The sequence below is a fragment of the Ochlerotatus camptorhynchus genome, unplaced genomic scaffold, assembly GCF_037179485.1.
Source record: "Ochlerotatus camptorhynchus isolate MF236.1 unplaced genomic scaffold, CSIRO-AGI_Acam_v1.1 ptg000329l, whole genome shotgun sequence".
NCBI lineage: Eukaryota > Metazoa > Arthropoda > Insecta > Diptera > Culicidae > Ochlerotatus > Ochlerotatus camptorhynchus.
In genome coordinates, this window is record NW_027040817.1 from 1,835,114 (window position 1) to 1,850,186 (window position 15,073).

Sequence of the window (15,073 nt, forward strand, 5' to 3'; positions counted from 1 at the left end):
CGGTGTAAAGCTTTGGCTCATCTACAACCACCGGCAATCCGAGTTGTTGACAGCGTTGGCAGTGGGTGTTACCTCGGGTGTTACGTTACTACAAGTCCTGTTATATTATATTAGGTACCTATATTCTTTAATGTTTTATAGTAAAAAAATAACTCCGTGTTGGGGTGGGAATGCTGACCTCAACTTTCATTGATAAAAAAAATCAATCCTGTAGGAATAGGACCCAACATCAAGGAGCGCTAACCTTCCCCCACACGCATACAAGAACGACTCACTATTCTACATCCAAGATTCTACATAAACATATACAAGTGCCTTTATAAACGCAAAATGGGTTCATTTGTTAGTAGATCATCTCCTGCCAATATGAGCGGACCAGTAGCGGATTTCGTCAAGAGCGCCATCGCTAAAGACAAGGTCGTCATCTTTTCGAAGAGTTATTGTCCGTACTGTACGATGGCTAAAGAGGTAGGATCATCCAACTTTTTATGGTAGATAATTCTATTTTATTCTCAGTTAATTTCTAATGCTCAAAAATAATACTGATGAATTTAAACGATTTCATCACCATAACTCATAATCGAACGTTTCCAAGAAATCATCAGCTTACGCTTTTTTTTTGACTCATACAACCGCAGATAGTTGATATTTCGATGGAAAATGGTCTGTAAACAAATTTGCATAGTAATTTCTAAAAAGACGGAGTGCTAGAACATATATGTTAATAGTTATTTTTTGAATATGAAAACTAACTTCATGTGTGTGTTCATTTTTTAGCCATTCAAGAAACTCCAGCAGCCATTTGCCTGCTATGAACTGGATCACCGCAATGATGGAGATGAAATGCAATCGATACTCGGTGATATGACGGGAGGCAGAACGGTAAGTTTGTGTTTGTAAATATGTAATAAGTTTTATTAAATATTTTTACTCTGCACAATCAAAGTGAAGTGAAAGATAAGCTTAACCACTTCCGAAGCCGCAAAAAATAGAAACAACTTCTTATCAGTCCACGTTTGTAATAATCATCCCGATTGCTGGAATCCTCTGCTTCGCGCGATGTTGATGCCTTTGCATTTTATTAATTGCAATTACTATTTTAGGTACCCAGAGTGTTCATTAACGGCAATTTTGTCGGAGGTGGAACCGACATAAAGAAGATGTATTCCGACGGACGTTTAGAAAAATTATTGGCCTAGTTGAAGAAGTGTGAAACCGTGATCCGTTACTCATAAAATGATTATAAATTTCTATTTATTTTCAAATCTCATTGCAAGAATTAATTTGTGAAGCACAAATAATCAATGATAAAAAAGAAAGGCTTATATATTAAGAACTTCCTTTTGAATTCATTCACATATCACATTGTCCCGTAGTGGGGTTGCAATATAGGACAGTTTCAATGAATATTTCAGGGAAAAATATAGAAAATTGAAAACAAAAAACGGGAGAGTTTCCTACAATTATAACAAAAACTACTCTATGATCTATTGTTTATTATTTCAATGAATGTTTAAATGATGTTATAGAATGTCCAAAAGAAGTGATTTCTGATTGCATTTGTATGTAAAATGAGATGGATTAATTGATCTAAAACTATTAAAAGTCCATTAATACAACGAGTCTTTGCCACTGTTGGCGTAGGAGCGTTTCGATTCCCAGCGCAAAGCATTTTTCTTATTTGTCCTATTGAAGCAGTATTTGATGGTGTGACCATCCCTGTCACAAAAAGTACACCGCATGGTCTTTCTTCCCGCTACAGGCTCCAACCTGGGAAGTGGAGATTCCAAACGGCTTCGGCTTCTGGTCCGTCGGCTTCGTTCACGACTCACGCTTCTATAGCTGGCTCCATGATACTGATCTTTGCTTCCTTTATGCGCTTTATGTCTATATCGCTCACCACCATCGTTACGAATAGATTCGCGCCTCGATCCCAGTATGTCCTCATCAAGAATGAGCTGTTCAATTTCACTCAGCGTAGGATCGCCTTTTTCCAGCAGACGTTTCTGCAAATCTCTGTCTAATATCCCGCACACGAGTTTGTCACGAACAGCCATATTTTTAAAACTACCAAACTCGCAACGCTTTGCAAGTTGCTTTACAGCTCGAATAAAATCCTCCGCACTCTCCGACGGACCTTGTTCTCGGCGGTAGAATTTATATCGCCTACGCAGGATACTCTCGCTCTTATCATATCTTCTGCATAAGGCATGACAGATTTCAGAAAAGGATATGCGTTTCAAGCTTCTGTCAGGAAACAGTAACTTCAGCTCGGAATATACTTCGGTGTTACATGATGCCAAGAATGTAATTTTCTTTTCTTCCGGATCGGTTATATTATGGTGGGAGAAAATCCAATCCAGTTGCTCCAAATGTTGTGAAAATGGTACTGTTCCCGGCAGGAATGATTCAATGTCGCTCATCAATGGCATAGCTTTTGCTTTTCAACTTCCCTAGCAGCAGCTTCCAAGACAAAATAGAATATCTAAAATAAAGACGCTCTAATGAGTAATTTACACATGAACGGACAAATTGACTGTTTAATTTACCGCTTTTTTCAATTATTTTTTTTTTAGTTCCCGCTGGATCTGGATTTTGATCACTGTGATGCCGGTAAGAGTATAGACACGCATAGTAATAGACCTGCCAATGTGCCACCATATTGGCGTTGACGGCACTGTCGAAAAATTTGCTCTTCCAGCAAATATCGACAGTTTCTTATGGGAACTTTCGGTGGAGTGAAAGGATAGTACAAAATCCGCCATGTTTCACGCACAGTCTGACGTTTGCTTATGGATTTTCTCATAGGAGTAAAGAGCTACAGAGTCGCCGTCAACGCCAATTGTATCCAAATTGCCATACCATTTGACAGTTCGTTTGGATACGTCAACTCCAGGGGCCTGGCTAGCGGCCATGTTTTAGATGCTATCATCTGCTCTTGGGGAAGGTCCATTAAGTATGTCACGCAAATTTGGCCCATTTTCAACCCCCCCTCCCCCCTTTGTCACATTTTTTATATGGACCTAAATTGTTTTTTGTAAGGCTCGTCACAGTTTTCAAAACCCCCCCCCCTCCCCTAAAAGTGTGACATAATTAATGGATGATCCCTTGTCTTTCTGCTAATAACACGATTTTTCGTCCCTTTCCACCGACTTTTACGTCAGGCGGGCCGTATTTAAATAAGGCCCGAGATGTTGCCTACTGTCAAACGTATAGGATTAATTAGAGTCGGTGTAAAATGAGTCACGCCAAGAGAAAAAACAGTTGAACTCGCATCACTGTTTACGTAAGATTCCCTTTCTTTTCACTTGGCAACAGAGGACTTCTACATCAACTTCAAATGACTTCTAGCGAGAAAAAAAATAGCGGCTGTAGCAACCGGTGAACCAAAGATGAATACTCGATGAACATTTCAAATGGTCCTATCTGCTTTGATCGATTCTCTTCATCGATTTTCTCTTTCGTCAATAACTCTGCTGCAAAACCTTTCCCTGTTGTATTTGACGTTTTGGACGCTAGATAAGAACCTCCTTTATCAAACTATGGGGTAGAATTAGCGCGAAATCTGTTTGCATAGCACTGGTTATTAAAAGAGAAAGTCGATGAAGAGAATCGATCAAAGCAGATAGGACCATTTGAAATGTTCATCGAGAATACTAAGATGAAACTGTCGGAAGAAAAACTTTCTATTTTAGTGTCTTCTTTCACGGTCCCTTTCATCCAATGAGAACCCCCCGTATTCATGGTAATTTTGTGGTTTTGCTGCCCCCTCGGAAGAGATGAAATTTTGCGCTCATTTTTATCAAAACAATCAAACCAAAATCAGAGATGTCGCATTTTTTAATTACTCGATTAACAACTAATCGATTATTTTTTGTTCGCTGTGCTGCAATTTTTCCACCAATGAGAGTGCAGCACATGTTTGAAACGATCGGTGATGATCCTGTGGAGATGTTAATGCTTATATCGGCATGATCTAACCGATTATAAATAGTTTACTTTTCGGTTCGTTAATCGATTAAACGATTATTCGAATGAAAGTCGGACATCACTAGATGAATGTGAAACGTCATTTCAAATAAAAGGCCGTTCATAAATAATGATACAATTTGAAAGGGACCGGGGCTAATCACAAATTACGTCTCCATGGTAACTGAAATAAACACGAGAGTTCACTGATCATTACCAACCGTATTCCATGACTATTTAAAGCTTACCGCATGGTTTTGATTATTTCTTCGATTATATTTTATTGCAATACCTTTCGTGGACCTTTCGTAGCATCGTAATGTTTGTTTACTTTGTACGATAGGTAGCCGGTTTGACAGTTCAATAGGTACACGGTAAGAAAAAAAATACTCAAAATTTGGTTTAAAAAACTCACCGTTGGGTTCTATCATTTGAGGTCTACCGTTGAGTGGATCAGAAAAGTCAAATTTACTCATCTATTGAGTAATAAAAGATGAACTCAAATTTAAGTTAATTTTCTGTTAATCATCGTTTAGCTCAAAACGTAGTATTTGTCATTATTGATTAAATTAGTACTTTCCGTAGTTGTTTAAAATGTACATGTTAGTAAATTGTATTGCGTAAAGTAATTTACGAAGAATATCCTGAAATATTTATCGATACATTCCGTTTAACTAAAACACGCTGCGATTCAAAGTAAAAAAGAACTCAATTTTTAGTATAATATACGGAATATAAGAATATAGTACTCAACCGTTATGTTTTCACCGTTGGGTAGTTTTAACTTAATTTTGGATGAAAATCATAGCAACCTGCACTGCCATCGACGCTGTCATTTGTTTGTGCTCCATCGCCTCCTTTCCTGCTCAATTAGTATTCGTTAGTGTTTGGTATATATCCCGCATAAACATAAGAAACGCCTAACCACCAATTCAGGATATCATCACCGAGATCATCACAACTCTATGCGGTATGGTCGTACCATCTATGATATCGTTTGTGTCTGGTATCCGTACACACAAAGAACAAAAATTGTTCTAATAAAAATAATTCACTTTCAAATTGAAAATTCCTCAAACTTCATAGTTTCAACAACGAATATTTTCAAAACGAATGCTATTTTTTTGGTTTGAACGAGGGTTTGAAAGTTTTTCGTTCATTTATGACTCGTAATTTTAAAAGTGCATTTTTTTAAAATGAAAATTGGTTTACTGTCAAAAATACCTCTAAACACCAACACTTTTGGCAGCACTGAAATTTTGCCGCTAAATTTTAAGATAAAACATGCAAAACAAAACAGAAGCAGCAGCAGTAGTGTCATATCAATCCACTTCCCAAACATAGATTCTGCCCGTCCCTAAAATTGGCTTCCGGTTTTAGATTTCCGTGAATGGTTTTGAAATGTTGGATCAAATCAAATAGGCCCTACTCGACGATCCAGTAAGTGTTTTTTTATATTTTTAAACAACCTTTATAAATGCTTACTACTTTCGCTGTTTACAGTATTACCTCAAAACGACCCAAAATGAACGTTTCTTGGTTCGCACCATCTGCTGGCAAAACTTGGCCTGGAACCGTTCATATTATCCCAAGATACCACGATCGAGTGCCGCACCGATTGAACTTGAGCAATCAATTACTGCCAAAATAAATGCGAAGCCCGAGGCCTTTGCCGGATTCGTTTCCCAGATTTAACTGTTCCTCGGACTGTACAATGTGCATCATATTTACTGTAGGTGTAATCTATTTTCTCAATGATTTTGAATTATAGACCCTTCAACATGTTCACAGGTTACAAGGATTATCAATCTTCAAGGAAACCTGGGAGCTGGCCTGGAGACTACTGGCAGAGATAAAAGCAATGCTTACAGTGTGCCAAATGCATGATATCTAACGATCCAAAACCGTTGATACATACTGTCTGAGTTCATCAGTTCATCACGAACCATGATTTGATATCATAATAAAAATAATATATATAAAATTGAATAATAAAAAAAACTCTACATGTCATACTGACAATGCTGGTATTTAAAATAAAAATATTTTAATTGTTCAATTCAAAGTGAAAAAGATCGTTTCAATTAGACCACACTTTCATGATAAAAATTTGTTTTGAATTTAAAATAATCCACTTTTTATTCCAACACTGCCATGCTTTTGTTTTGACAAAAGTACAATTCGTTTTGAAAGTTTGAACTTTTAAAAGTAGGGAGCGTTTAACTTTTGAATTGATAGTAGGCGAAATTTTATTTTAAATTCTAAAGACTTTCTACCAAAAAGAACCAACGCAAACTTTTAATTCTACCAATGGTTTTTTTTAATTTTATTAACGATTATTTTTTGTGTGTAGCGGGTAGTGACAAAAAAAGTTGCAACGAAAACCGGTTGGATGCTGGTACGTTGGATATTTTTCACCTATTCCATTCGATTGATCGTTAGGTAATTTTTACTCAATGGATTGTTCATCAGGATTCCTCAAAATTGAGTTTTATTTTTAACTTAATTTGACCTAGCCCCACTGAAGCCACGTGTTGAGTGAAAGGAACTTAATTTTGGGTATTCTTTTCTAACCGTGTAGACTTGGCTTCACTCTTGGCGTGACTCATTATATACACCGACTAGGATTAATATAGGGTTGCCAGCCCCCTGGTCAACTCACCATTAGTGTCTACACGGAACCGGAAAATTACCCAAAATTATGTTCTTTTCACTCATCTTCCATGTTCCGTTCAACAAGCTAATTTTCAGTAAACCGCTTATAGTATTTTGCATTTGGCTACGGCAAAAATAATTACTTACTCGTGTGTATTAGCGTTAGCGTTAGCGTTAGCGTTGTTATGATATACTTCGTAGATTGGATACTAGCGACACTCACGTCTCTTCTGAAATTCTCAGTAAGACTACTTTCAGGAATAATGCTGAGGAGTAAACATTGGTTCCAATCTAAACAAGAGTAACAGAAGCATGACTGTCGCTATTCCCGGCCACGCCCATCTTTACCATAACTAGGGATAGGGAAGAAAATGTTGATGTAGTACTTACTTAACGAGAGGCCACCGACTTAGCGACACCCTCATAAGTGCTACGGAGTTGGAGGGTTGGGTAGGGTATTCGGTTAGGATTCACCTCAAGTTGGCGATGCAACCAAAAGTATGTATTGTTTATTTGTTGTTTATTTAATCTCTCGATAGCCGGCTATCGAAAGAACATATTAATTTTGTTAAGTGATAATGAATTTTAAGAGTCATGATGGAGAGCTTGGAATTAAACCCATGATTTTCTGCTCAGTAAACAAAAACGATCCCTCCAGGGTCATCGAGCATCTCAGAACCATAACGCTTCGCGACAATACAGGACTACGTTTTCGCTTGATATGCAAATAGTTTCCGAGGTTAATGTTCAATATCAAATATACAAATGATGGTGGCGATTTATTGTGCTGTGGAAGAGCTTGGGGTTAAATCCATGATTTTCTGCTCAGTAAGCAAAATCGATCCCTCGAGGGTCATCGAGCATCTTATAATCCACAGCGCTTTGAATAACTATTATTTACGATAATTACATGAAATAAATAAAATATAAACTACAAACAAAACGTGACTGCTAAAATCTCAAAAAGATATTCTCACAAATATATTTCACGCCACCAGGAATCTCAAAACCATTAGACGTTATAATGATACTCTGCACATATTAGACACAAGAAGAGGCCAAAAAGCAAGCGTCCGACACACAAAACCCGTCAAATCCACTTGCAGTCACAATCAACGATTCTACGAATCGCGAGCGCTCACGAATCATAAAACCGCTGACTGCGACACTCTGAAAGCGAAATTGACAGGCTCTATGCGTCAAACACCCGCCCTCCAATCTCCACCCGCATCCAACAGCACAAATCTCCATTACAACATCTAACGAATTCAAAACTCCGAAAATCACTCATCTATAGCAAGTGAGTGGAAGCAACCCTGCATGCAACCATTCTTAATGATACACTTGTTCTGCCTATCTTTCTATTAGGCCTGTGGACATGCGTTAGCTTCGAAACTTCTAACCAAACTGGGTAAATTTTCAGATCACAAAAAAAAACTTGAAAAAAAAACTTTCAAGTAAGATAAATATTGATTATTTTACGCGAAAACGAGCAAGTAATATTAAATCTCTTGTATCATATGCTAATGCAAATTGACTGTAACAAAAATAATATGCTTAAATAAAATAAAATATTAATAAAATTATATGCAAAATTTACAAGAAGATCATTACTTTATTGGTGAGAAGTTTTTAATAAGCCCTCCCAGTTCCTCTGTATACAGAACAAATCTGATACTATAATCAGAATTGCTCAGTCTGCATAATGCAGCCGATTGCATCAAGGAAGTTCTATTAACAACCAAGAATTAATCGTTTGAGGTATACTGAAGCATTAAGAAGGTGATATGTGTCACTATAGGAAATCATCATCGTTGCAAATATAAAGAAATTAAACATAACCCTTTGCTTCAGTACCGTCAACCTCCATGTCCATGGGGAGGGAATTACTTACTCGTGTGTATTTTCTACCCAAACTTAAGTTCAATTGACACAAATTTGAGAATATCTCATATACTCACTAGTAACTTATTAAACGATAGTCATGAGAAAGTCAAATCTCTCGTTCCGTTCTTGACAACAACAACAAGTGAGAGTGGGATGTAAAACCCAAAATTACCCAAAATTAAGTAAAAAGAACTTAAAGTTAGGGTAATATTTTTTCTCTGTGTATACACGGTAGCCGCAAAATACCCAATAATGGCTACAAATTAAGCATTTTCGAGGGAAACTAGGACTACCTATTAAATGAGTTAAATTTTACCCATTTATGAGTAATTACAACTACAAAAACAAGTAGTAAGTATTCATTTTTGAGTAACAAATACTCATAAATGGGTAATATTTTTACTCATTTAATGGATAGTCCCAGTCTCCCTCGAAAATGCACGAAGATTTCTCACGTCACTTTTCAAAAGGCCCTAAGTAATAAATGTAAACAAATTACAGATAAACATTATTTCAAAAGGTCCTATCTGCATTGATCGATTCTCTTAATCGACTTTCTCTTTCGTCAATAACTCAGTTGCAAAATCTTTCCCTGTTGTATTTGACGTTTTGGACGCTAGATAAGAACCTCCTTTATCAAATCATGTGGTAGAATTAGCGCGAAATCTGTTTGCATAGCAGTGGTTATGAAAAGAGAAAGTCGATGAAGAGAATCGATCAAAGCAGATAGGACCATTTGAAATGTTCTTCGAAATCGAGTTACGCGATACAAACTATTGCTCTTCTATCATTGCATGTGATACAAAAACATCCATCCAAATTTACTTTCATTTATTTAAGATTGATCATTGATCAAAAATTGTCCAATGTACAGTTTGAAATGATATATTTACCGTTTCTTCTGAATTTTCAACGTTATTATACACAGACTACATTAAAAATAGTATTGCAAAATGTAATGTTTTTAAACAGTTAAAATAATAATCTGTCGAACTTCAATTTCGATTTTGAAAGTGACGCGAGAATTCGGCAGCAGGGATTTATACCTAAATTATCTTGCAACTTTTACAAGAAGCCAGCATTTCACATGTCTAGATAGAGCTGGAATTAGGGCGAAACAGCTTTTGTAAACAATGACTTCTCTCGAGGATTTCTCGAAAGTCATGGCTCTCCCTGGCAAATCGACATCACCATCGAGTAGGGGAAGAGTTCCCCTCTCAATAATGAAGTAACTAGATGCCATGATCATATTTTGAATTGGAAGGATACAAGAAGAGGTTGCAAAGAATGTGTTAGACATATTAAACCTGTTTATTTCACTTCATGAGAGCCACAATCAGCGATTTTTCACTCACTCACTCACTCACTCAGCGATCAGCAAATCGCTGATTGTGACTCATATAAAGCAAAATTTACAGGTTTTATGTTTCAAACGCATACTTTGTAACCTCTTCTTGTAAGTTACAAGTAAAACATGCCATCATACCATCTTTTGGTTTTATTATTCCGAAAAACATTATTTTAGCTGAAATGAGTATTTGCAACCTTGGATATTGTATTAGATTTTTAAAATATTTTTATATCTTATGTTACCATTTAATCACTTCACTTTAAACAAATTAAAGCAATACCTACATTAAATGACTTCAAAAATAGTCATATCCTCTATAAAAAAAGAGAGAAGGATTAGTAATTTCCATTTCCTTATTTGCTTATCCCTGAAATATACGCGTATTTCGTCTACAATGTGCACACTTCTTCGGTGTATTGTACTAATGAGTATGTTCGCGTCTTATCAATGCAGCTTTGAGCTTCTCTTCCTTAGCCTAGAGTCGGTGTATAATGAGTCACGCCAAGAGTGAAGCCAAGTCTACCTATTGAACTGTCAAATCGGCTACCTATCGTGCAAAGTAAACAAGCATTACCATGCTATGAAAGGTCCACGAAAGGTATTGCAATTAAATATTAAATATAACCGAAGAAATGATCATATACACGCAGTGAGCATTACATTTGTCATGGGATACGTTTTGTAATGATCAGTAATGACAATTTCTACTATTTTTCCTTAAGATAATTCGACAAAATCGCTGATATAATGATTTACTACAGCCGTTAATTTTTTTCCTCGCTAGAAGTCATTTGAAGTTGATGCAGAAGTCCTCTGTTGCCAAGTTAAAAGAAAGGGAATCTTTAGAAAACCGTGATGCGAGTTCAACTGTTTTTCTCTTGGCGTGACTCATTATACACCGACTCTACCTTAGCCCACAGCCACTGCTCATGTTTACAAGAAGGAAATATGCTCGATAAAAAAAAAATCCTAAGAATATTTCATGAAAAAAAACTCAGAGCGCCAAAATTCATTCGAAAGAACTGCTCACGGTTAAAAAAAAGAATTAAACACTCCGAAAAAATAATGCATGAAAAAGTAAATGAAAAAACCGGAAGCGCCAAAAATAAGAAGAGCAATGTCCCTCGGGAGAACTCATATAAAAAAGAAGGAAAAATCTCCTAGAAATGATGCATGAAAATAAAGCCTACGTGCAAAATAATCAAAAGAATAATATATTTAAAAAAATGTTTATTTTTAAATGGAATTACAAATTCGGCTCAATTATCCATTCGGCCTAACGTACTTTAGTCTAATGACCTGACACCGGAAAATATTTTCTTTTTTTTCCTTTATTTAACGTCGGTCTCTGTTCCGCAATCTAGTGCCAATCACCGACGGATATCGATTGCCATCCATTGATGGCAACCGAATGTGCAGGAAGGCAGCTTCCACACCTGCGTAGGATATCGCACCCATTCACAACATACATGGGCCGGGACCAACGGCTTTACTTCCCTTCCAAATACCGGAAAATATTAAGATTGCATATTTTTTTTTTCTTCATTAGAGTGACTTTTAGCCACTGGCTGGTTCGTCACAAGATTGTATATTTCATTCCAAGAATCACAACAAAAATAATACTCGAAAGAACTGCCCCATGAAAAAGAAATGTTATAGTTTGAGCAAACTACTCAACACGTAACATTTTAAAAGTGTTATAGAGAGATTAATATGTCTGGAATAAGAAGAATGAGCAGGTTTCATGTTTTAAAGAAGGGAAAATCTTGGATTCAACTGGATAGTTGGTTTATCCTAATGGCATTCAGCCCAGCGGCGCCGGTGGTGCAGTGGTAAGCGTGATTACCTCTCACTTCAGCCAGCAGGCTTGGGTTCAATCCCAGTCGGCGCCGCCGGGATGTTCTGAGGCATAATATCTCTCGGAAGGGAAATAAAGCCGTTGGTCCCCGGTTCATGAGTTGATGGGTCGATATGTAGGGTCCAGGTGTGGGAGCTGCCTCCCTAGCATCGGTAGCATTCGTGCTCAGCACGGAAAAAAAGATCGACGGGAAACAAATCAGGGAGAAAAAAAAATACATTCATCCTTATTACTCCTCAAAATGACGATGATGCCAGTAAAAATGTATTTCAATATTATATCGTCTTAGTGTCAAGGAATATCTTCATCAAAGACATCAAAATAATTTAAAGTAAAAGTAAGCTATATCAAGATTTTTTGTCCATGTGTCTCCCAGACACAATTTTTGTTTTAGCTCTCATTCACACGGTAGCTATGAATGATCGTTTATCCCAGTTCATGTCAATGATTATTCATACCTTTGCAATTGCATTTTCTAGCTCAAATACGGAAAACTGTTCATCATCTTGAGGATAAGATTTCTTCCGGAAAAAAGGACTGCACTTGAAAGAGTTTGTTTGAGAATGATCAACAGGTTACTAAGGATCACTTTCTTGCATGATTATGGTTATCTTTGATTGTGTTTTTTACCCCTTACCCCAAATGAAAAACCGTGAAATCATATTAATTGCAAAATCGTTCGTCGCGAAATGCCACAGCAAGTTATTAAAGCTGATCATCTGACGCCAAACGCTAATTTTCCTCTGAATTGAGGTAATATCAACCGCCAACTGGTAAACCGTGAAATAGTACAGACCGCGAAATGGGTAACCGCGACATGTTAACGAACCAGAAAGACAGAAAAAGGGAGATAAACTCAAGGAAGTACCTATATTATATCATTTGATTACGGAAAATAGTGCTTCCGGGAACAAGTTTTCCGGAAAACGGTTCTTTCCGGGTAATGGTCTACCGGGAAATTGATTTCCGATAAATGGTTGTTCGGGTAATGTCGTAGAATCGAGTTGGTGGCCTTCCATTAAGTAGTTTACGTCAACAATATCCTTCTCCTTATAGTTTTTCTGTTCTGAACTCTGATTGGAAAGCTATTCACTCCCAAATAGTTTTCCTTTAGCAATCAGAAAGAGCGTTAAAGTAATACACTTACATGACAGTATCCAGTATGAAATCTACGTATTATTCCGTTACAAACGCAACGCAACGTTAAGAATTTCGGAGTAGGCACGAGTAGAGCAGACTAAAATAACTAAAACATCACTTTACTTCAGTAGTGTCAGTATACCCGCTACAGAGCTGTCTATTTACAATTAAGCTTCAACTAATTCCACTGTATTGTACACATTTATGCCACAAATACAGGATATGTATTTACAGATCCTGTTTCCAACCATATTTGCCACTGTTTTTGTCCTTACCCTTATCTTTGTAACCCTTGTCATTGTACTTGTCGGATTTTTCGTACGCCTTATCTGACTTCTCGTATCCTTTATTCGACTTCTCATACGCTTTGTCCGTCTTTCCTGGCAGGCAGTAACATGACCTTGCCTGTGAATCTAAATACGATTTACATCCTAGTGTGAGAGTTCCAGTAAATAGCATTTTCGCCGCCGCCTTACATCCTAAAATAATGATGATATTTGAACGTGCGGAATTTGTGTCCAACTATAATAACGTTACCTTTGACGACTATATCGCCAACTACGTTCTTTTCATATTCGTCGCAATACTTGTAGAGACATCGTTTGAAATCCAAATCGCACAGCTCTTTATCACTGTTGCATGTATCGTAGCAAATATCATGATCATTGCAGCAAGTTTCCATCTCAGCAGCCGGCAGGTACTCCGAGTCAATCTTAAGCCCCAGCGAGCCACATCCATCCGATTGTGGGATGTATAGCTTGTTTTTAGACGGTGTTACATCTAATAAATGAATAGAGATGTAATCTAAATCGAAGGCAAAAAAGTAGATAATAACATACCTCCTGGGCATTTGTATATGCAATTCTCGTCCACAGCTGCGTCAAATACCTCATGAACCACTTTGAATTTCTTGGCCACATGCACCACGTTCTTCAGAACGTCTCCAAACACGGCTTCTGCAGCTATGATTGCATCCCGAAGACTTGCTAACATGTTTGATCCATAGCCCGTGTAAGCGTATGTTAGAAAAGTCAGCGAATAGATCGCCACTTTCATGTATGGTATTTGCATTTTTATAGGATTAAAACTTTCAAGCAGAACCAGAACCGGGAACGAAAACTACAAAATGTCCCAAAAAGATCGTTAATTTCACAAAACTGACGTGGTCTTCTTAAGCATTGAACTGACGTTCTATCATATCATCCACCTAAATATAGATAAATCACACGTAAAGTATCATACTTACGTACCAATCGACGTCTTTGGTAGCAATTTTCTCAAACAGCTGAGTCGTTCATTTTTGGTATCTACACCTTTATGAAGCAGAAAATGATGCAAAATGTGTGCTATATTTAGCCACAATATAGCACTCAACTTTATGCACGGGATACGCGTTTATTTTGACGTGACACTAGCACGTCCGAGAAGCACCGAAATTGTTTATTTGTTTACCACTGTAGTCAGATTTGTAGATATTATTTTGTTATGCCGCTCATTAAGCCGATATTGCTTTATATAGTTTATGTATTACTTCAACTGACTAGCTGCCTTATTAATGTTAGTGTTTGTTCTATTTACCAAAATGAAATAATGCTCGCGTCATTTTTCAAATAGACCAATCTGCATTGATCGATTCTCTTCATCGACTCTCTCTTTCGTTAATAACTCGGCAAATACATGTTCAGCTGTTTTTATGTTCCAATAAGCCTAATAATAAAAATACTTTATTTTAGCAAACTATGTAGAAAAGCTTGCCCTAAATATAAATGCAGCCAAGTTATTAACGGAAGCGAGAGTCGATGAAGAGAATCGATCAATGTAGATTGGTATATTTGAAAAGTAACGCGAGCATTCTTTTATGGCTTTAAGCTAAGAGGAAGAGGAGACAACTGGCTTCTTACTCTTTAATCTTAGGCTCAACTTTTCAAGCCAATTGAATTAAACTGAGTTTCATTTGACTTGCCTAGCGTAAATTGCTTTTGTAAACAATGGCTTTAGCCGTCGATTTCTCGAGAATAAAAGCTCACACATGAAAATTAATGAAACCAACAAGTAGAGGAATGTTTGCTCTACCAGCTAGCATTGTTAATTTGGAGGGGTGAGCTTGAATTCGCGAGAAATCGACGGTTAAAGCCAATGTTTACAAAAGCAATTACGCCCCTTTGAAATGATGACACTGAATTATTGAGCTGAACGCCGACTTGAATCGCCTA

The 15,073-nt window shown here is 37.0% G+C and overlaps 2 protein-coding genes across 3 annotated transcripts; one reads left to right on the forward strand and one right to left on the reverse strand.

Annotated features, from left to right (window-relative positions):
• Positions 1-294: 294 nt before the first annotated feature.
• Positions 295-1,299, forward strand: Grx1 (Glutaredoxin 1). Its single transcript, XM_065230291.1, has 3 exons — positions 295-468; positions 778-882; positions 1,104-1,299. Exons 1-3 carry the CDS (start codon positions 331-333, stop codon positions 1,197-1,199), a joined length of 339 nt encoding a protein of 112 aa, XP_065086363.1. The 5' UTR covers positions 295-330; the 3' UTR covers positions 1,200-1,299.
• Positions 1,300-12,988: 11,689 nt separating this feature from the next.
• On the reverse strand, positions 12,989-14,333 carry GXIVsPLA2. 2 transcript variants are annotated; one of them, XM_065230292.1, is made up of 4 exons: positions 14,111-14,333; positions 13,700-13,979; positions 13,398-13,640; positions 12,989-13,339 (listed from the first exon to the last, which is right to left on the reverse strand). In XM_065230292.1, exons 2-4 carry the CDS (start codon positions 13,929-13,931, stop codon positions 13,089-13,091), a joined length of 726 nt encoding a protein of 241 aa, XP_065086364.1. In that variant the 5' UTR covers positions 13,932-13,979; positions 14,111-14,333; the 3' UTR covers positions 12,989-13,088. The 2 variants fall into 2 exon arrangements, with proteins under 2 accessions (XP_065086364.1, XP_065086365.1); XM_065230293.1 differs by having other exon boundaries at positions 14,107-14,333.
• Between the last annotated feature and the right edge of the window lie 740 nt (positions 14,334-15,073).